At 39.4% G+C, this 22674-nt stretch overlaps 1 protein-coding gene across 1 annotated transcript in view; it reads left to right on the forward strand.

Annotated features, from left to right (window-relative positions):
- The window catches only part of LOC139753382 (proteasome adapter and scaffold protein ECM29), a 130711-nt gene that overhangs the window by 104191 nt on the left and 3846 nt on the right, over window positions 1-22674 (forward strand). Inside the window, exons 22-25 of the mRNA XM_071669814.1 lie at window positions 2549-3835; window positions 8267-8390; window positions 11285-11485; window positions 14941-15012. Of these exons, the coding sequence (XP_071525915.1) occupies window positions 2549-3835; window positions 8267-8390; window positions 11285-11485; window positions 14941-15012 (1684 nt within the window). The remainder of the gene's footprint in view (window positions 1-2548; window positions 3836-8266; window positions 8391-11284; window positions 11486-14940; window positions 15013-22674) is intronic.

Here is a 22674-nt window from a genome sequence, read left to right on the forward strand (position 1 = left end):
GTATATTTGCGTGTGTGGACGTATGTATATACATGTGTATGGGGGTGGGTTGGGCCATTTCTTTCGTCTGTTTCCTTGCGCTACCTCGCAAACGCGGGAGACAGCGACAAAGCAAAAAAAAAAAAAAAAAAAATGTGTATATGAGTGGATGAGCCATTCTTCGTCTGTTTCCTGGCGCTACCTTGCTTACGCGGGAAACATCAGTGAAGTATAATGATACTAAATATTGTATTATATTATTCATACAGATAAATGATGATATTTATAGAGTGAAAGTAACAAGGATTATATCAAAGTTAATGCAAAGTAAATCATGATGAGTGCCATTTGTTTCTTAATAATGTCTCCCTTTATTTGTTCTTTCTGTTCCACTCTGTTGCTTCATATTTGCTGATGGGAGGATTATTAATAAAAATCAGTATAATCTATGAACACAGTTTTTTCCTGTACCATATTAATACTGAGAGGTGAATAATGATATGTAATTGATTTTTACATGATGAGTTAGTGAAATTCAGGAATGATAATTATTTTTTATTTTATTACTCAGATAGAAGAATGATAATAGAAATGCTCTTGAAGCACTGAAAAAATGAACAAGCTTAGGTTCGAGATTATTTTGTGAAGTAATGATGAGTAATTGGAAACTTAATAATGCCTCATCCCTTCCCTGTGATCTCTCTCTTCCAGTCTGATACACATTTACTTCTCGGAGCCAGATGAAGAAAAGACAAAATTTATTCTTTTAGTAATACAGTGTGGTAACAATGATATGTAATATATACTCTTTAAAGCAGGGAGTTAGACACAAATGAACAATGCACCCATCAATAATGTCATGATTATTTATGCTGCTGAGGTTTGTATGTGCTTGTAAAACAAACCAAAATAAGATTTGCGTTATAGCACTTACAGTGGTAAATGATAATGCACAGTAATATCTGAACAGTAAAAAAATTATTGAGTTTTGTTTTAGGGTGTCCACCGGCAGTGCTGATGATGAACACTCTGCTGCCTTATCTTGGTTACTTTCAGTGCTGGAAGAGTCACTATTCATAAAATCTCTTTCCCTATGCAAAGAGGTGAATGATAAAACAAATTATATCACAAGTGAAAAAATTTACAGACTCTAGCCCTAGGGAACCACTGGCAACAATGGCTTCACTTGTGCTTAGAACTCCTTCTGCTGCCTTTCTTGGGCATTTTCAATGCTGGAAGAGTCATTCATTGTCCATTAGATCACTCTCCGCACACTCCATAGACTGATGCAGATTGTCATCATCAATTCAGGATTATCTTCTACTTGGTCCTCTAAATCTCACAAAGCTCACAGAAATGTGTCCTCTTTGGCATGGCCAGAGGGTGACTGACTATGGGGAGTTGTTATTGAACATCACCAACTTGGAAACCACTGAAGCCCAGTTGGTCACTTATGTAGAGTCATCTAGAGGAATTTAAAGGTTAAGACGTAAGTGTTAATTGTTATGTTGTACTTATTTACATACTTACTCACTCAGTCTTACCCAATGACCTTTGTAGCTCTTGCAGTGTCTTTGAAGCCAGCCATGTCCATTAGCTAGGACCATATCTCAAGGAGTGTGGTGTGATGTGCTTTTGTCTTTGTGGGATGAACACGAGGCAGTTGAGGAGTAGGTGTTCAGTGTCCTCTGTCTAAGGCTGCATCTTGAGCATGAGGGGTCTTGCAATGTATTGAATCAATGTTTGTAAAGTTGAAGAGATGAGTAGTATCCAAAGTATGGATGAAAAAGATGAAAAAGTGTGACTTGTATTTGTATGGGGAGTGAAGCTTCAGGTCCATGCATTTCCAACAGAATGGATTTCATAATTGGGTTGAGTGAATGATTGTTCAGTGGTGTTTCTTGGATCATTGTAGTGTAAATATGTTTTGTCAGTGTTGTATTTACTTAGTTTTTGACTACTGGCACTTTGTCTGCAAACATAAAATATCTCTATGTGAGACGAAACAATTTGACAGCACTTATCTCATACAGCTTGTTCTTTGTAACTAGATTTTCCTGTGATGAGCACTAGCCCTGCCTTTTGGAAGAATGGTAGTAATAGTAGATAGAAGTAGTAGGTAGGAACATTTAGGCAGGAGCATTGCATAAAGACATTAGATAGGAGCCTCTGCAAACACTGCATTAAAGTTGCCCTCTGTCACTGGTCTGTTAAGGGTGAGGCACTAAAGGTTATGAAGTGTTACTGAAGTTCACTAGTTATGGAGGCTGTTGGTGTGGCCACCCCCTTGAGGGAGTTCCAGTTGGAACTGGCATCAGAAGTATAGATAGATAGTTGTGTTATTATTATTGGAAAACCATAGAACCCTTTTATGGGGCTCCTGCAGCTGTGAGGCTGCATGCCACACAGGAGTAAGAAAATTGTACTCTTTTAAAAGTGTGAAGGTCCTTGATGTGGTTATTCCTTTCTGTCCATCAACATTGATGTAGCTACACTTGTGGGTGTTGTATACAGCACCAACCATATTTTACATTATTTTGCAGATTAATAGTGGAAAATTATTTTGCAGGTGTGTGAAAGCACTGGTGAGGAAAGTGAGAAGATGATGAAAGAAGTATTGCCTACTTTGCTGACATCAGGCATCACTAATACTGAGGCTGAAGTGAGGAGTGTCAGCCTGCAGACAGTGTCCAAGTTGTGCCGATCAGGAGGTGCATTAGTGAAACCACACCTAGGTGTTCTTGTCCCTGCACTTTTAGAGGCTCTTTCTGGACTTGAGTCACAGGCTCTCAGTTATACCTCTGTAAGGTTAAATGATGAAGACAGAGAGAAATTAGATGTAGCCAGAGTTGCTGCAACTCGAAGCACACCCATGATGGATACACTGAACTATGTCTTGCAGTTTGTAGATCAGAGTGTAATGGAAAAGTTAGTGGGAGGTCTGGTTGATGTGCTGAAGAGTTCTGTTGGTCTTGTCAGTCGTGCAGGTGCTGCGCATGTTGTGGAGACCTTGACCCACACCTGTCCAGCACCCTTAGAAAAGTACACCGGGAAGCTCTTAGCTGCACTTGTCAATGGTTTAAGTGACAGAAATGCAGTGGTAAGGAAGGTATATGCAAATGCCATAGGAAATCTTGTTAAAACTGCTAAAGCTTCAAGTATAGAAAAGCTTCTCTCCAAACTACAGACATGGTACCTTGAGAAGGAAGAAGACAATGTTAGGTTGAGTGGTGCTCTCACCATCCGCAGTATGCACACTCAGAATAATGACATTATGAAACAATATGCTTCCCAAGCTATGCCACTGGCATTTTTGGCCATGCATGCAGAGAAAACAGCTGAAAGTGACCCTAGTGGTGCTAAGATTTGGGAGGAAATATGGTCGGACAATACTCCTGGGACAGAATCAGGAGTGAGACTGTATTTAACTGAGATTATTGTGATATGTGAACAAGCTCTGCAGAGTTCAAATTGGGCAATGAAAGCTCAGGCTGGCCGATCCCTTTCAACACTTTCTCAAAAGCTTGGCTCAAGTTTGAATGATGGCCTTGTCACATCTCTTGTCACTCTACTAACCAATAGTCTGCATGGCAGAACATGGACAGGAAAGGAATCTCTTGTAACAGCACTTTCAAATGTAGCAGTTCATACAAAGTCAGTTCTAGGCACCCTTAAACACGAAGATGGAGACAACCTTCTACTGGATGATGTAGTAAAGGTTCTAACACGGGAAGCTAGCAAAGAGAAGTTGGAGTACAAGATTCATGCCATCAAAGCCCTAACTACCGTCCTAGACACATTCCACATTGACAGATTTGAGCAAGTGTTTGACATCTGCCTTCCATATTTAACACCTGTAAGTATTACTATGAGATACATTCATGTATACTCAGATGTTCTCTCTCTCTCTCTCTCTCTCCTCTCTCTCTCTCTCTCTCTCTCTCTCTCTCTCTCTCTCTCTCTCTCTCTCTCTCTCTCTCTCTCTCTCTCTCTCTCTCTCAAGTGTGTAATATTTGAAAAATAGAATTGAGGCAAGCTCAGAAAGTAAACAGACAATCTCTCAGTGATTATTTTTCATGAAAAGGGAAATGCAGTACATATCAGAATTTAAGAAATACAGTATTACTGAAGGGTGCAGTGATCACATTAAAATAAAAGAAACCAGTGCAGAGATTCATAGGTGTGAGTCTGTTGGAAAAATATAAGAACACAATTGATTAGAGTGGTTGATTAGTTGACATAACAGTATACTGTGAAATTCTTAGAACAGAAATCTTTCTAGTGGAAATACTGTTAAAAAAAAGTAGATGTTAAGAAAAGATTATAGATGGAGAGAAATAACTTAATTCAAAAGAATATAAGTTGTTAGAAAATAATCTATCAGTTAAAATTTGAAAGACTAAAATAACCACTGACATATGCCAGCTGTCTGGACACTTGATATCAGTATTTTCAGTCTCATAATTTGTAAGTCTGTTGGTACAGGTACACCACCATTTTTCCCGCACTCTTGGTTCCAAAGCCTTGTCAGATTAATCATTTTGCCAGATCAACCTTGGTCATGTAATAATAATTCATCAACACACCTCTAACCCACTAAGTATATCTCCCGTGTGTCTAAAGTATACCATGGACTACTAGAAATTTAAATTAAATATTAAATGTTTAAGCACCCTAAGATGGTAAGTCTGTCCTTAGATTGTTTGAATCCAATGGTGTATATAGGGTATAGCAGGTAGGGCATGTGCCCTGGGTGCCACTTGAAGGGGGGCACCAATGGCGTCGTGGATCCAGACAATGATTCGGATCTTAAAGATTTAGATTTCTTGACCGTGAAAACATATCTTTGGCATTTGGAATCACATTGATATCATTAATTCAATAGTCATTCACAAAAATTGATATTTCTGTAATGGCGCCCTGGATCCAGACAATGCTTTGGATCACTCCCAGAATCTCATCAATTGGTCATTGTCATTTCTGACTTTACCTGAAAATTTAATCAAAATTTGTTCATAACTTTTGTTGAAATTTGCTCACAGACAAACAAACACTGGTAAAAACATAATCTCCTTGGCAGAGGTAATAAGAGTAAAAAATATTGGTGTCATATGTTTGGACAGGGGAGCAATTTCAGTGCTTGCCATAGGCGCTATTTCCCCTAGATACGCCCCTGTTTGAATCTTGTGGGGTCTTCTTCGTCTTCTGTTTTTAGTGTTTTCCTAGGTATGCATCGCCAGAATAATGCAGTTTCATATGCATCATACACCTGCTCAGGTGCTCATCAGGTATGAGTTTTGCAAATTAGTGAGCATACTCGGCAGTTTCTTCGTGGTTTGCAGACTGCTTCTCTCCGTACACTTTATTCATGGAAATTCCATGACACTTCTTGAATCTTTGAAGCCATCCTTCACTATAGACACACTCATGTTGTAATTTAAGTTCTTTATGGAACAACTTGGCCTAGTCCATTATCATGCTACCTAACAAGTCCACTCCATCACTCTGACACTGTCGAAACCATTCTGTCATCACTCAATCGTGCTCATTACTCTTACCATCTTTCATAGTTTTTCTAATCGTCATTTGCTTCTTGGAATCGCTATCCGCATAGAATTTCAATATTTTCTCCCTTTGCATCTATATATCATAAACAGTTGATGAACCAATATTGTAGATGCCACACAGCTTACACACCGAAACACACAGTCAGTTTTTTTCAACAGTTCTGATTTATCTTGGATCGATATAGACTTGTGTTTACATTTGACATCACAACTGATGCTCTCATATGTCTTAGAAGCCATAGCTAGGGTTAGATTTAAACAAAATAAGCTAAGAATCTCACAGAATTGCATTGTCACCATCGAGTACAGTGTAAAGAATGCAAATAAGTGCACCCTACACACAACGCCATCTGTGGCTACCCAGTAAACTAGTCTGGCGGCTGCGGTAATTTCAAGTTTCTCATGTAATTTTGTTCGGATTAAAGGTCCCGAATCATGTTACCAGAAAATCAGTGTTGTACCTGTAATACTGAATAGACAAAAAAATAATATATTTCTATGCAAAACAGAAGATACATAAGTCAGTGATCACTTGGTTCAAATAGTGTATGAAAGATTGATATTAATTTCATGTTGAAAAAAATAGATAGCAAATAAGCTCAAGTTTCTCTAGAAAAGAGTGTTGATTGTGGAAATGAACTTGAGGTAGAGGAGATTTGGTGGGTTGTAGTTGGTTGGCAGCCACCGACTAGGGAGGTATATTACTTGTACTACCCGCCTGGATATCATGAGGGTTAGTTATGGCTACATTGTGAGCCAGCACTTTAGTGGTTGTCAAGTTCCACTCCTCTGACCCAGGTAGTTATCCTTTCTTTCTGCCTTACCCACAAGTGGAATGATGGCATTATGTCCACAAACATACAATCTGTCCTTGTCACACATAACACTTGACAGCTTTTAACTCACGCAAATCAATCTTTGTAAATAGATTTACCTGTGGTGAGAATGTTCTGTCCCTTCCATTTAGCAAAATAGTAGTAGCAGTAGATAAAAATAGTTGGTAGGAACATTAGACAGGAGCATTAGATAGAAGTAGTCGGTAGGAACATGTAGGTAGAAGTAGTAGGTGGGAACATTGGATAATAGTCGGTAGTAACATTAAGTAATAACGTCTGGAAACACCGTGTTTTAGCTACCCTCTTCCAAGGGCCTGTTAAGGGTGAGGCACTAAAAGTCTTATGGAGACTCTTGCTGTAGCCATCCTTTTGAGGGTGTTCCCAAAGGGAAGAAGCATCAGAGATATAGATAGATAGGTAAAGGAGATTGAATTAGAAAATGAATAGTGAAAATGGTAGTCAGCAACAGAAATGAAATTTCAATGAGCATTAAAGTTGTAAATAAGAAAGAAGTTTGTCATCACAGGAAAAAGTGACTAAATAGGAACTTGATGCATTAGTAGTTTCTGGTAAAGATAATGAAGTTGTGAGACAGATGAAATGATATGAATATGGTAGCATATTGAAAATTAGAAGAGATAAGAAGCAAAATGATTAATGCAACAGATTTTCAGAAATCGGTATGGATTCAAAAGGTAATTGGCTCAAGTAGATTCTCCTGGTTGCTGATAGGTGCCCTACCTTTTCAAATAAAAATTGCTCAATTGAAGGTAATCTTCATTGTGATGATGTCTGTTTTCTGAGAATTATGAGGCAACTACAGTCAGCTTTTCAGGTCACAGGATGTTGACATTATCACTGTGTAGAAGTTGCTGATTGGCAGTGAGCACCCACTCCAAGCTGTACTCTGCAACTACTGGAAAGTGGTTATCAAGGGTTTAGAGGGGAAAACTTTATCAAAAGGCAGGGAGTTGAAGGTTTCTAACACAAAGGACCTTAGAAAATCTCTTGATCTCATGAGTCACCTTCTCAGAGAGAAAGTTTTTCATCCTTCATAACTTAACATTCTTACAAGAAATGAAACAGCCAGTGTACCAACAAGGACATCATTATTTGTAGCTGAAGGGAGCAAAACACTCATTATAGTGTCTGTCTAGGAAGCACCTAAGTCTATTTGGATTTTTTCAGCAAATATTCTGTTGATTCTTTTTACCTTTGCAACCATCACACTTCCTATGTCAGCAAGGGATATTGAGATACATTTTTAAGCATCATATTTCTAGAAATGTTGCCTTCATAGTAATATATGTGAGGAACCTCCCATTGGTGGATGCTACTCGCCCTTTTAGCCATTATTTCTTGAGTCTTGTTTTGCAAACATTCGTCTATCCCTTGGGATTCTCAAAGTCACCTCTTCACTAATCCACTACTTTCCATAATTTTGAGACTTCCCCATTTGCCTCTGTTTGGCTGTGCTTTCATTTCCCATGCTTACTGGGTATTTCCAGTTCAGAAGAAAGTGAGTTTTGAACTCCTGAAAAATACTTTTTCCTACAGAGAAGGCCAGTAACCAAGCCTCTTTTTTTTTTCCCTACCCTTCCATTTTTTACTGTCTTATGCTTTCTTTAGGCAGTTTGAAATTTGTAATAGTGCTTGGACTGAAAGTGTTCAATACCAGTAGGATTTGAGCTTGTGATGTAACCCTTGTTTCATGAGTTGAGATGATTATGTCCTTAGAGACAGTGACATGACTTCCCACAGGTGATTTTGCTTATCATCCCTAAAGAAATTGAAGCTCTTATTTCCCTTATACATTGGCCTTCATTGTAGGAGTAAATAGTTCTTTAGAAGTTTAAAACTTGTCTTTTGTTTCCACCGGAAAAGCAAGAACAGGAAGACACAGATGAGGAGGAGCGTACCAAGAAGGAGGAATCTCTGCGATGGGATCTCATTGATGAAATGGTCCACTCCTTAGGGCGTGCTTGGCCCTTATCCAAGGACACCCAAGGTAAAATATGTTAAAATCAATACTGTGCCATGTTTTTTAAGTTTTGAAGAACAGACATATTTCTGGAGCTTTAAGGAAGACTACATGAACCAAAAAATTTCCCATGAGGAGCTTAACCCATTTAATGTCCTTTGACCCTTTGGCTTTGTGATTGAAATTTCAGGCAAGTTTGAGTTATTGAGGGGGAAAGATGAAAGTTGGTATTAGTTGTTTTTCACTATTAACTCTTTACCTCACAATTAAGTCTTCATGCCAGTCTTGCACTGTTCCATTTTGAGATTACAAGAGAAACTTATTTATCGTTACAGATTGAGATAAGAGAGATGAAGAATAGGGAAATAACTTATACCATTTATAGTCCTTGGAGAGCCTGCTATGCCACTATTGTCAAAGACAAGAATGTAGTATTGTCATTGCACATTTTTTCTTTTACGCTTCTCCCCCTTGTCCCACATTAGCAAGGTTGCACCAGGAACAAATGAAGAAAGGCCACGTTCACTCACATGCATTGCAACAAAACCACAGCCATCATATTTGTATGAATATTTATTTTTTTGTCTACTATGTATGCTAGTAGTATAATCAGTTTTGTTTTCTTCTATAATCAATCCGATTTATGGATATATTATTTTACCAGTAATACAGAGAATTCCAGATGTACAACAGGGTTATGTTCTTTGAAACCTTGTTGCAAGTCAGGGCATCATAGATTAAGAAATTGAAATGCAGGAAGGGTTATGTTCATTCTTCATTTCGTGTTGTTATATCACATACACCTCTCAAATCATTCATTTCCACAGCCTGGATTCTTGACCTTTGTGACACTTTCCATGTCCATGTTTCAACTGCACAAGGCAGGGTTAGGAAGACTGTGCAGTCCCCTAATCCTTTCTTCTTTTCCATACATACATCTCTCCCCATCATTATTCTTTTAAGACAAGCAGTGACTCTTCTGTTCCATACTGCTGTCTCCCTAATTTATCCTTTCATATCACTGAGCTGTCACCTCGTTCAGTCTTACTCCTCCATATCTGTAACACAGTTTTTCACACCTCTCATTCTATAGGACTATGCAAAATTTTTACTTCCACTGTATCCTTTCAAACACCACTACTTTATTATTACTTGAATTACGTTCTATAACTCCTGTGTCTGTCAGCAAAGAACACAGTATCATCTGAAAACAGGCTTGTCATTAGCCACTGTATCTCACCATCACACTCCATCTCTACACCCTTTTCCAAAATTTTTTTTTTCATCTCTATGATCACTCTATCCATATATATGTTAAAAAACCATGGTGGCATCACACTGCCCAGCCTCACACCCACACGTATGCCAAAACTTTTGCTAAACTCTCCGTCTGCTCCTACGCATGCATTTGCTTTTCACAAGTCTTTCACGCTTTCTAACAGTTGTACCCCTATCCCATATATCCATAATTCATCCCACAAAGCATTCCACTATACTCTGTCGTACGCTTTCTCCAGATCCATAAATGCTGCATATAGCTTCTTTACTTTTATTAGATACTTTTCCAGTCCTTCACAGTGCAAAGATTTGATCCACACCATCACTTACCTTCCCTAAGCACCTGTGCTCCTGCCTTTTTCTGCATTCAGTCATTTCCATCACAGTATCAGTCATCACTCTTCCATGCACTTTTCATAGTATACTTAACAGACTTATTCCCCTTATAATTGTTACATACATCCTTAGCCCTTTTTCATTTAAATAAAGGAACAATAATAGCTTTCACCCAATCCTCATGCATAACCCTCTGCCTACATACGAAATTGCATATCAAACGCATCTACTCTGTCAGACTTTTTTTTATCAACTTCATCAACTGTCACGCTTTTTCTGCCATATTTCTTCCTACTTCAACATTTCTGGTGTAATTCCATCTGCTCAAGGTGCCTTTCCTGTGTTCAGCCTCTTATTGTCCTTTTTGTCTCCCTGTCCTTTTTGTCTCTTGCTGTAGACCCCTGCACTTGTGTATCCTTTTCCTACCATCTTCCATATCCATGCATGTAACAAGTGCTGCCTCTCCTTTTTCCACATTCTTTGGTTCTTCAGAATACTCTTTCCATCTTTCTTTTACTTCCTCCTTTTGATTCAGCAGCTCCCCTTCCTTACTTCTCACATTTACATTTCCTTTCTTACATTCACCTCTTTTTTTTTTTTTCACCTTCAAGTACATTTTCTTATTTTCCCTAAACTTTTCACTCAACTTTCTTCTAAAATCTTCATCTTCTGTTTCTTTACTTCAGAGCTTTATCAGCCTCAACACTCAACTTAACATATTATATTCTTCCCTCCTCTTTTGCTGAACTTTCATTAGTACAGTCCTTTCAAGCAGTCTACCATATGCCTTTTCCTTCTCTTCCACAGCATTTCTAATCTCATCCATCCACCATGCATTCCCCCTTTTATGCTTATATCTCATAACCTTGTATCCAACTACTAATTCTACAACCTTTGTCTTTCTGTAAACAAATCAAACACAGCTGCACATGACAGCATCCCTATATTTACTACACTTTCATCTAAGCTTTATGTCACCCTTCTTTCATACTTTTTTTCCAACATTTTTACCTCTCCATTATTCCCTATGCCATACTTCCATTTCCTTATGATCTTGACCTCCATAAGAACTGGAAAATGGGCAGAATCTTCAAAGAATTCTCTCAACTCTCCAGCACAACCTTCTCCATCTTTGATATACAGTACTGAAGAACTTTTGTGATCCACCATGCTGTGTGATAGAAAAAATACAAGCATAGACCTTTACAGAATGTGGGATACAAGATTAGATACAGCACCTTTAAAGATATATATGTTTAGGAATATTACTGCTTCTGAATTAGAATTTATTTACCTTGTTATTTCAGAAAAGTACAGTGAACGGGTAGTGGAAATGTTGAATAATAGTGTATCACGTGTTCCACGTAAAACACAATTGAGCATAGTTGGTGCTCTGAAGCATTTTTGGGGACGACATTTTCTCCTGCAAGAGCTCCCAGCCTCCCTAGAAACACCTCTGTTTGACCCACTCTTGCATCATTCCTGCAAGATATTCAATTACTGTTTAGGTAATTCCTTTTTTGTAGTTTTTTCTTCATGTTTTGTGTTTTTTAAGAATAAGAAGTCGAGAACATTATCTCGGAAAGCAAAAATGGGTATGTTTGAAGGAATAGTGGTTCCAACAATGTTGTATGGTTGCGAGGCGTGGGCTATGGATAGAGTTGTGCGCAGGAGGATGGATGTGCTGGAAATGAGATGTTTGAGGACAATGTGTGGTGTGAGGTGGTTTGATCGAGTGAGTAACGTAAGGGTAAGAGAGATGTGTGGAAATAAAAAGAGCGTGGTTGAGAGAGCAGAAGAGGGTGTTTTGAAGTGGTTTGGGCACATGGAGAGGATGAGTGAGGAAAGATTGACCAAGAGGATATATGTGTCGGAGGTGGAGGGAACAAGGAGAAGAGGGAGACCAAATTGGAGGTGGAAAGATGGAGTGAAAAAGATTTTGTGTGATCGGGGCCTGAACATGCAGGAGGGTGAAAGGAGGGTAAGGAATAGAGTGAATTGGAGCGATGTGGTATACCGGGGTTGACGTGCTGTCAGTGGATTGAATCAAGGCATGTGAAGCGTCTGGGGTAAGCTATGGAAAGCTGTGTAGGTATGTATATTTGCGTGTGTGGACGTATGTATATACATGTGTATGGGGGGGGTTGGGCCATTTCTTTCGTCTGTTTCCTTGCGCTACCTCGCAAACGCGGGAGACAGCGACAAAGTATAATAAAAAAAAAAAATAAAGAATAAGAATAGAAAATGAAGGATTGAAAGGGGTAGAACTTACCTTCCATAAAATGTTAGTTGAAAAGCTATGAGGATCTGTATTAGTATGGGTTGAAATTTAGTTGATAAGGAGGGAGTTTAAGACACCATCATTGGAGACTGCCTTGGAGCTGTATGGTGTTGTGCTTATAGGTTGTGGGAAGAGAAGCACAGAAGAGTGGAATGGAAATTTAAGAAAGTTATTAGAGGAGAAGAGAGAATTTAAAAAAAAAAGTTGAATCTTTAGAAAATAATGAAGGCATAGAGTGTGAAATGTTAATGCCTTGAGTAGAAAAGTTGAAAGGATGGTACATACGAATAAGGGGGAAAGCAGATGAGAATCGTGAGAAAACGTAGTGAGAATTCAAAAGAGAATGTCATACTGTTTTAAAAAGAAGGGAATAGATGTAGAAGAGATGTGTGTGAATAGAGCATAAGTGTATTAGATAAGGATAAGAGAATGCTAGTGACAAAGAATGGCATTTGTAAAAGATGGAGATAATAGTGAAAGAGATGTGTTACTTGCTTTTGAAGGAATATTGGTAAGCAGAGAGAGAAATAGATGTACAGAAGAATAGGCCATTTAAAGGAGGGCTTAAGAAGAGCAGTGAAGCTCATGAAGCATGGAAAATCAGGGGATATAGGTGGTGAAGAGTAGAGGTGAAACTGCTGTAGAGTGGATCTGGGAAGTGAGTATGGAAGCATGGAAATGTGGTGAGATGCCTTATGACTGGAAGAAGGCTGTAACTATTCCTAAGTATAAAGGATATGGGAGTAAAAGTGAGTGTAAGAATTGTAGAATAATTGGTCTCGTTAGTATTGTTGGCAAGATGTATGGTATTATTGTGATTGATTTTGGTGAAAGGATTTCACTGTAGGGAAAGCATTGTTAGGTGAAGAATGAGATGATTTTAGGATGTCTTGAAAGTGATTAGATTGAATATATGCACTTAGGCAAGTAGTTGAGAAAGCTTTAAGAAAAAAGAAGAAGTGCATGCACAATTAATGGATTTAGAAAAGGCATATGATAAAGTAAATAGGGAAACACCTGAGTTCTATCTCACAGTGGTATAATTGAAAGACCTTTGTATGCTTTAAGAGCTTTAAAGTGTAATGGAGGTATTGCATGAGAAAGAAATGATGGTATGAAAGTCATTTGAATTGAATATTAAAGAACAACAAGATTAGTCATTGATTGCGACTATGGTTATTCAATATCTTTAAGGATGGGACATCACTTAAAAACATTGAGGAACACAATGGAAGTTGCCTCAGGTTTTATATGCTGATATTGCTTTATTTGTAGCTATATCAGAGGGTAGCTGAAACAAAATCTTGGCAGTTTTGTGTGTAGGAGAGGAATGCTGAATGCTAATGCAAATAAAAGCCATTCGTTTTTGAGAGAGGAGAAAGTATGGGTCATATTTGCATAATGAAGCACTGAATGTTGTAGTGTAGTTTAAGTATTTAGGTGTAATGTTTAGTAGTTATTTTACTAGGAAATTTGAAGTTGAAATTTTGGCCATAGGAGAGAGAAAAATGGGAGATGCACTAAAACCTATGGCAAATGAAAAAAAAAATTAAATGCAGTGTGCGCAAAAAGCTTGCACAAAGGAGTGTGTCCCAAAGTTGATGTATGGATTTATAATCCAAGTATATATTGGTCAGGGTAAGCCAAAAAGGAGAGCAGTGGAGAAGAATAACTTCCATAGTATTGTTGGAATGAGTATAGATAGAATTAAAAATGAAGGTGTAAGAGATATGTAGTGTGAAGAAATCATTAGAAAAGCACTTGGATGAAAGCTTTTTAGGATGATATGGTGCTTTAGATTGTACAGAGATGGAGAGATTCTGTGAGAAAACTGCTTAGGACTCTATATTTTATGTGAAGTTGATAGAGCTCTGATTGAAAACAGGTGCGATAGAAGTACTTTATGTAGGGAGGTGGTGAGAATGGAGGCATTGGTTCCACTTAATGAATCACTGTAGTGTGCAAAGTGAAAAAGTGGGAAACACTTTACAAGTTTGGAATTCCATGTTTCAGTCACACACTGGGGATTGGTTAAGGCTGTATGTAACTGATGGTTTGAGGCATTTTGTACGTGATCCATCTCAAGGCACTGGAAATGGAATGATGGCAATTGACAGATAGACTGTGCATGTTGTCATTTCTTTTGAAAAACTTAGACATGTATGATATATTTTGTGAATTTTTCTCCATGATTTGTCCTTCAAGCATGAGATTCAGTAGGATGTTCTTTTGGGAAATTAGGGCTAGAACCCTCCAACTCCTAAGTGTTTCCAATGAGGATGTGCTTTACTTCCCCACCATTAACTTTCCACTCAATTTGCTCATTTAGGATCTCTCTTCCCTGTTACTGGAAGTGGCACAGCCCTAGAGTTGCAGGAGCTCTTGAAAAGAGGTCTGCGTTAACACATGGGCCCTTTATTAAAAAGGGGGGTCTTGTGGCAATTATAGATTATTACAAATAAGTGGATAGCAGTTGATGAGGAAGGCTAGCGCTTCCTTTCTCACTGGAAACACAGAAAGGTGGAATGTCACAAACTTGATTTTCCTCTGGAATCTCATACAAGTAAGACTGCCTTGAAGATAAAAGGTTTTTAATTTTTTGAACCCACACATATTTACAATGCCTATATTGTAACATCTTGATCCTTACGCTCTTCATTAACTCAGATGTAATTTTTTCAGGTGTTGCCAAGTATTATAGTCTACGAAGAGAGTCTCTTGTTGTATTGATTGAATTTCTGGAAAAAGTGAGAGGTGAGTATAGTACATGGATTTGAGAATTCAGAATTTTTGCTGTAGCTTGCAAATGAAATTAGGATTCTTTTGATTTCTTGTGAAATCCAGCAGAGTACTCACAGTCGTGTTCAGCTTTGAGATTTTAAGAAGTTTCACTCAGATGCATCAAAATGGTTCTTTATGAAGTTGATTCTTTTATTCACTAATTTCACAACTGCTGCCATTTCTCGTTTGAATCAGCCACCAGTGCTGTATCATTGGCAAACAAAAATTGACTCGCTTCCCCAACAGACTGCATACTCGCCCCCTCCAAAGCTCTTGCATTTTCCTCCATTACTACCTCATCCATAAACAAATTAAACAACAATGGTGACATCACAGACCCCTGCCGCAGACTGACCTTCACTGGAAACCACTTACTCTCCTCTCTTCCTACTCGTACACATGCCTTGCACCCTTGATAAAATCTTCTCTGCTTCTGGTAGCTGCCCTCCCACACCATACATCCTTAAGACCTTCCACAGAGCATCTCTATCAGCCCTGTCATATGCCTTCTCCAAATCCATAAATGCCACATACAAATCCATCTGTTTTTCTAAAGTATTTCTCACACACATTCTTCAAAGTAAGCACGTGATCCACACATCCTCTGCCACTTCTGAAACTACACTGTTCCTCCCCAATCTAATGCTCTGTACATTGTTGACTGGTTGGTAAGGTTATTTAATGTATGTATGACTCATGGTGAGGTGCCTGAGGATTGGCGGAATGCGTGCATAGTGCCATTGTACAAAGGCAAAGGGGATAAGAGTGAGTGCTCAAATTACAGAGGTATAAGTTTGTTGAGTATTCCTGGTAAATTATATGGGAGGGTATTGATTGAGAGGGTGAAGGCATGTACAGAGCATCAGATTGGGGAAGAGCAGTGCGGTTTCAGAAGTGGTAGAGGATGTGTGGATCAGGTGTTTGCTTTGAAGAATGTATGTGAGAAATACTTAGAAAAGCAAATGGATTTGTATGTAGCATTTATGGATCTGGAGAAGGCATATGATAGAGTTGATAGAGATGCTCTGTGGAAGGTATTAAGAATATATGGTGTGGGAGGCAAGTTGTTAGAAGCAGTGAAAAGTTTTTATCGAGGATGTAAGGCATGTGTACGTGTAGGAAGAGAGGAAAGTGATTGGTTCTCAGTGAATGTAGGTTTGCGGCAGGGGTGTGTGATGTCTCCATGGTTGTTTAATTTGTTTATGGATGGGGTTGTTAGGGAGGTAAATGCAAGAGTCCTGGAAAGAGGGGCAAGTATGAAGTCTGTTGGGGATGAGAGAGCTTGGGAAGTGAGTCAGTTGTTGTTCGCTGATGATACAGCACTGGTGGCTGATTCATGTGAGAAACTGCAGAAGCTGGTGACTGAGTTTGGTAAAGTGTGTGGAAGAAGAAAGTTAAGAGTAAATGGGAATAAGAGCAAGGTTATTAGGTACAGTAGGGGTGAGGGTCAAGTCAATTGGGAGGTGAGTTTGAATGGAGAAAAACTGGAGGAAGTGAAGTGTTTTAGATATCTGGGAGTGGATCTGTCAGCGGATGGAACCATGGAAGCGGAAGTGGATCATAGGGTGGGGGAGGGGGCGAAAATTTTGGGAGCCTTGAAAAATGTGTGGAAGTCGAGAACATTATCTCGGAAAGCAAAAATGGGTATGTTTGAAGGAATAGTGGTTCCAACAATGTTGTATGGTTGCGAGGCGTGGGCTATGGATAGAGATGTGCGCAGGAGGATGGATGTGCTGGAAATGAGATGTTTGAGGACAATGTGTGGTGTGAGGTGGTTTGATCGAGTAAGTAACGTAAGGGTAAGAGAGATGTGTGGAAATAAAAAGAGCGTGGTTGAGAGAGCAGAAGAGGGTGTTTTGAAATGGTTTGGGCACATGGAGAGAATGAGTGAGGAAAGATTGACCAAGAGGATATATGTGTCGGAGGTGGAGGGAACGAGGAGAAGAGGGAGACCAAATTGGAGGTGGAAAGATGGAGTGAAAAAGATTTTGTGTGATCGGGGCCTGAACATGCAGGAGGGTGAAAGGAGGGCAAGGAATAGAGTGAATTGGAGCCATGTGGTATACAGGGGTTGACGTGCTGTCAGTGGATTGAATCAAGGCATGTGAAGCGTCTGGGGTAAACCATGGAAAGCTGTGTAGGTATGTATATTTGCGTGTGTGGACGTGTGTATGTACATGTGTATGGGGGGGGTTGGGCCATTTCTTTCGTCTGTTTCCTTGCGCTACCTCGCAAACGCGGGAGACAGCGACAAAGTATAAAAAAAAAAAAAAAAAAAAAAAAAAAAATATATATATATATATATATATATATTTATATATATATATGGTAAATTATATGGGAGGGTATTGATTGAGAGGGTGAAGGCATGTACAGAGCATCAGATTGGGGAAGAGCAGTGTGGTTTCAGAAGTGGTAGAGGATGTGTGGATCAGGTGTTTGCTTTGAAGAATGTATGTGAGAAATACTTAGAAAAGCAAATGGATTTGTATGTAGCATTTATGGATCTGGAGAAGGCATATGATAGAGTTGATAGAGATGCTCTGTGGAAGGTATTAAGAATATATGGTGTGGGAGGAAAGTTGTTAGAAGCAGTGAAAAGTTTTTATCGAGGATGTAAGGCACGTGTACGTGTAGGAAGAGAGGAAAGTGATTGGTTCTCAGTGAATGTAGGTTTGCGGCAGGGGTGTGTGATGTCTCCATGGTTGTTTAATTTGTTTATGGATGGGGTTGTTAGGGAGGTAAATGCAAGAGTTTTGGAAAGAGGGGCAAGTATGAAGTCTGTTGGGGATGAGAGAGCTTGGGAAGTGAGTCAGTTGTTGTTCGCTGATGATACAGCGCTGGTGGCTGATTCATGTGAGAAACTGCAGAAGCTGGTGAATGAGTTTGGAAAAGTGTGTGGAAGAAGAAAGTTAAGAGTAAATGTGAATAAGAGCAAGGTTATTAGGTACAGTAGGGTTGAGGGTCAAGTCAATTGGGAGGTGAGTTTGAATGGAGAAAAACTGGAGGAAGTGAAGTGTTTTAGATATCTGGGAGTGGATCTTGCAGCGGATGGAACCATGGAAGCGGAAGTGGATCATAGGGTGGGGGAGGGGGCGAAAATCCTGGGGGCCTTGAAGAATGTGTGGAAGTCGAGAACATTATCTCGGAAAGCAAAAATGGGTATGTTTGAAGGAATAGTGGTTCCAACAATGTTGTATGGTTGCGAGGCGTGGGCTATGGATAGAGTTGTGCGCAGGAGGATGGATGTGCTGGAAATGAGATGTTTGAGGACAATGTGTGGTGTGAGGTGGTTTGATCGAGTGAGTTATGTAAGGGTAAGAGAGATGTGTGGAAATAAAAAGAGCGTGGTTGAGAGAGCAGAAGAGGGTGTTTTGAAGTGGTTTGGGCACATGGAGAGAATGAGTGAGGAAAGATTGACTAAGAGGATATATGTGTCGGAGGTGGAGGGAACAAGGAGAAGAGGGAGACCAAATTGGAGGTGGAAAGATGGAGTGAAAAAGATTTTGTGTGATCGGGGCCTGAGCATGCAGGAGGGTGAAAGGAGGGCAAGGAACAGAGTGAATTGGAGTGATGTGGTATACCGGGGTTGACGTGCTGTCAGTGGATTGAAGCAGGGCATGTGAAGCGTCTGGGGTAAACCATGGAAAGCTGTGTGGGTATGTATATTTGCGTGTGTAGACGTATGTATATACATGTGTATGGGGGGGGGGTTGGGCCATTTCTTTCGTCTGTTTCCTTGCGCTACCTCGCAAACGCGGGAGACAGCGACTAAGTATAATAAATAAAATATATATAAATATAATGTCTTCACCCTCTCAATCATTACCCTCCCATACAATTTTCCAGGCATACTAAACCAACTTATGTCTTTGTTGTTTAAGCACTCACCTTTATCCCCTTTGCCTTTGTATAGTGGCACTATACATGAATTTTGCCAATCCTCAGGCACTTCACTATGATTCATCACATACATTGAATACCCTTACCAACCAATCAACAATGCAGTCACCCACTTTCTTAATAAATTCAATTGCAATACCATCCACTCCCACAGCCTTGCTGGATTTCATCTGCAAGGCTTTCACCACCTCTTCACTCTCACCAAACCACTTTCCCAGACTCTCACTTTGTACACCACCCCAACCAAAACACCCTACATCTGCCACTCTGTTATCAAATATACAACAGTCCCTCAAAATACTCATTCCATCACTACCTGTTATCACTTTCCCCCTTTGCCAATGTTTCCTCAGGCACCTCGCCATGAATCATACATACATTGAATATCCTTACCAACTAGTCAACAACACAGTCACCCCCTTTTTTAATGAATTCCACTGCAATACCATCCAAACTCGCCGGCTTTCATCTTCCACAAAGCTTTCACTACCTCTTCTCTGTTTACCAAACCAATCTCCCTGACCCTCTCACTTCGCACATCACCTCGACCAAAACACCCTATATCTGCCACTCTTATCATCAAACACATTTAACAAACCTTCAAAATACTCACCCCATCTCCTCACTTCACCACTCCTTGTTATTACCTCCCCATTAGCCCCCCTTCACTGATGTTCCCATTTGTTCTCTTGTCTTACACACTTTATCTACCATCTTCCAAAGCATCTTTTTATTCTCCCCCAAATTTAATGATACTCTCTCACCCCAACTCTCATTTGCCCTCTTTTTCACCTCTTGCACCTTTCTCTTGACCTCCTGCCTCTTTGTTTCATACATCTCCCAGTCATTCGCACTACTTCCCTCCAAAAATTGTCCAGATGCCTCTCTCTTCTCTTTCACTAACAATCTTACTTCTTCACCCCACCACTCGCTACCCTTTCTAATCTGCCCACCTCCCACCTTTCTCATGCCACAAGCATCTTTTGCATAGGCCATTACTGCTTCCCTGAATACATCACATTCCTCCCCCACTCCCCTTATGTCATTTGCTCTTACCTTTTTCCATTCTGCACTCAATTTCTCCTGGTACTTCCTCACACAAGTCTCCTTTCCAAGCTCACTTACTCTCACCATTCTCCTCACCCCAACATTCTCTCTTCTTTTCTGAAAACCTCTACAAATCTTCACCTTTGCTTCCACTAGATAATGATCAGACATCCCTCCAGTTGCCCCTCTCAGCACATTAACATCCAAAAGTCTCTTTTTCACACACCTATCAATTAACATGTAACCCAATAATGCTCTCTGTGTTGTCCCTGGGGATAGGGGAGGAAGAATACTTCCCACGTATTCCCTGTGTGTTGTAAAAGGTAGTGAAAAGGGGAGGGAGCAGGGGGCTGGAAATCCTCCCCTCTCTTCTTTAATTTCCAAAAGAAGGAGGATATTCCCTCTAAGGCTCAGTCCTCTGTCCCTAGCGCTACCTTGCTAACACAGGAAATGGCAAATATGTATGAAAAAATGTATGTGTATATATATTTACATGTGTTTATGTTGACATGAATATGTATTTATGTGTATGTATGGGCATATGTGTATATATATATATATATATATATATATATATATATATATATATATATATATATACGAGTAGAGGGGCCATTCTTCGTCTGTTTAGTGGTGCTACCTTGCTAACGCAGGAAACAGCAATTAAGTATAATAAATGAATGATGAATATCATTATTTTAGAAAGTGACCATTATTGGATTGTATACTAATTTTAAGGAGTTCAAAAGAGTGACTGTTGGATGTGAATGTGCATTTGGTGGGATTTTTTATTATTTAGGGCAGGCAAAGAGAAAATATTGACAGTGGAAAGAGGTTGGTGGAAGTGAATGAACTTGGAAAAGATCCTTGTTTGAAAAGATACCAGGAGAGATTAATTGTATAATGGCAAAAGGTGATAGTAAATGAGACTGAATATGGGAGAGAAGTGTGTGATCTGTGGAAGGTGAGAGGTGAACAGGAGAGAAAAGATAGTGAGTGGTGGGATGACAAAGTTAAGGCGCTAGTGAAAGAGGAGAGAGAGTGTATGGGCATTATTTGTGGAAAAAAGATGTAGGTAGTTGAAAGATGTGTATGAGAAAGCAGCAGGTGATCAAGGGGAAGGTGCAGTGGTTGATGAAAGAGGAGAAATTAGTTTTAGCAAAACTTAAGTATGGATAAGAAAATGTTTTGGAAGGAGGTTATGAGTGTGAAAAAACAAGAGAAACAAGAAAACAAATGAAGACAGTGGTGAAGTGGCCAAAACAGAAATGGTAATGGGCAGAAATGAGGTGAAGAGATGGATTGAGTATTTTGAAGGATTTTTAAATGTTTTTGATGATTGGGTGGCATGTATGGAGTATTTGGGTTGGGAAGGCATGTGAAATGATGTCATGGCAAGTGCTTTGGTGAAGATACTCAAAGTGGTGAAAGACTTTCCTAAGTTTAAATGTGGATGATGTTGCAAGTGAATTTCTCAAGAAAGAGGATGATTGTATTCTTGGCTAGTTAGTTAGGATTTTCAACGCATGTGTAAATTATCGCAAGTTGCTTGGGATTGGTGGAATGCCTGCAGTGCCATTGTATAAAGGCAAGGAGGAAAAGGTGAATGTTTGAATAACTATCCTATAAGTTTTGAGTGCCTTTGATAAGTTAAATGGGAAATTGGTGATTCAGAGGATGGTGGCCTGCACAGAGCATCAGATTGAGGAGGAACAGCGTGGTGTCAGTTGTAGAAGATGTGAGGATCAGGGGTTTCCTTTGAGGGATTTATGTGAGAAATGCTGAGAGAAACAGAAAGATTGTAAAATGGCATTTATGGATCTAGAGGGAGCATATGATAGGATTAATAGAGATTCCTTGTGGAAGGTTTTATGTATATATGGCATGATAGAAAAGCTGGTAGAAACAGTGAGGAGTTTTTATCATAAGATGAAGGCATGTGTGCAAGTAAATAGTGTGGAGGATTATTGGTTCCAAGTGAAGGTGATGTCTCTATGGCTGTTTTATTTGTTTATGGATGGGAAGTGAATAGAAGGGTTTTGGGGAGAGAGAAGGTCTGTAGTCTCTTAGGGATGATGTGGCTTGGAAGGTGAGACAATTACTAAGTTTGGGAGAGTGTGTGAAAGGAGCAAGATGAGATTAAATGTGAATTAAAGGTTCTTTGTCAGTTACTATTCACTGATGACATGGTGTGTTGGCAGATTCGAGTTTGAAACTTTCAAAATTTTATTTTTTTGTTTGGGAGAGAGTGTGAAATGAGAAAGTTGATTATAAACGAATAAATGTAAGGTTATTAGATTTAGCATTGCAAAAAGACAGGTTGGGTGGGATATGAGTAGAATGGAGAAAACTTGGAGGAAATAAAATGTTTTAGATACATGGGAGTAGATATGGCAGTGAATGGAACAGTGGGAGGTGAAATTAGCCATAGGGTGTGTAAATGTATGGAAAAAAGAGGTCACTGTACTGGAGCACAAAATGGGCATGTTTAAAGGTATAGTAGTCCTGATAGTGCTGTATGGTGGCTAGGCTTTGGATCGAGATGAGAATGCACAGAAGAAGGCAGTATGAATTTAGAAATGACAGAGGAAGAGAGAGGTGTCTTGATAAGAAGAGTAAGGTTGGGCAAGCTGAAAAGGGTGTACTTATGTGGTTAGGACATATGGAGAGAATGAGGTAGGAGAG

Source organism: Panulirus ornatus, chromosome 14, assembly GCF_036320965.1.
Source record: "Panulirus ornatus isolate Po-2019 chromosome 14, ASM3632096v1, whole genome shotgun sequence".
NCBI classification, from domain to species: Eukaryota; Metazoa; Arthropoda; class Malacostraca; order Decapoda; family Palinuridae; genus Panulirus; species Panulirus ornatus.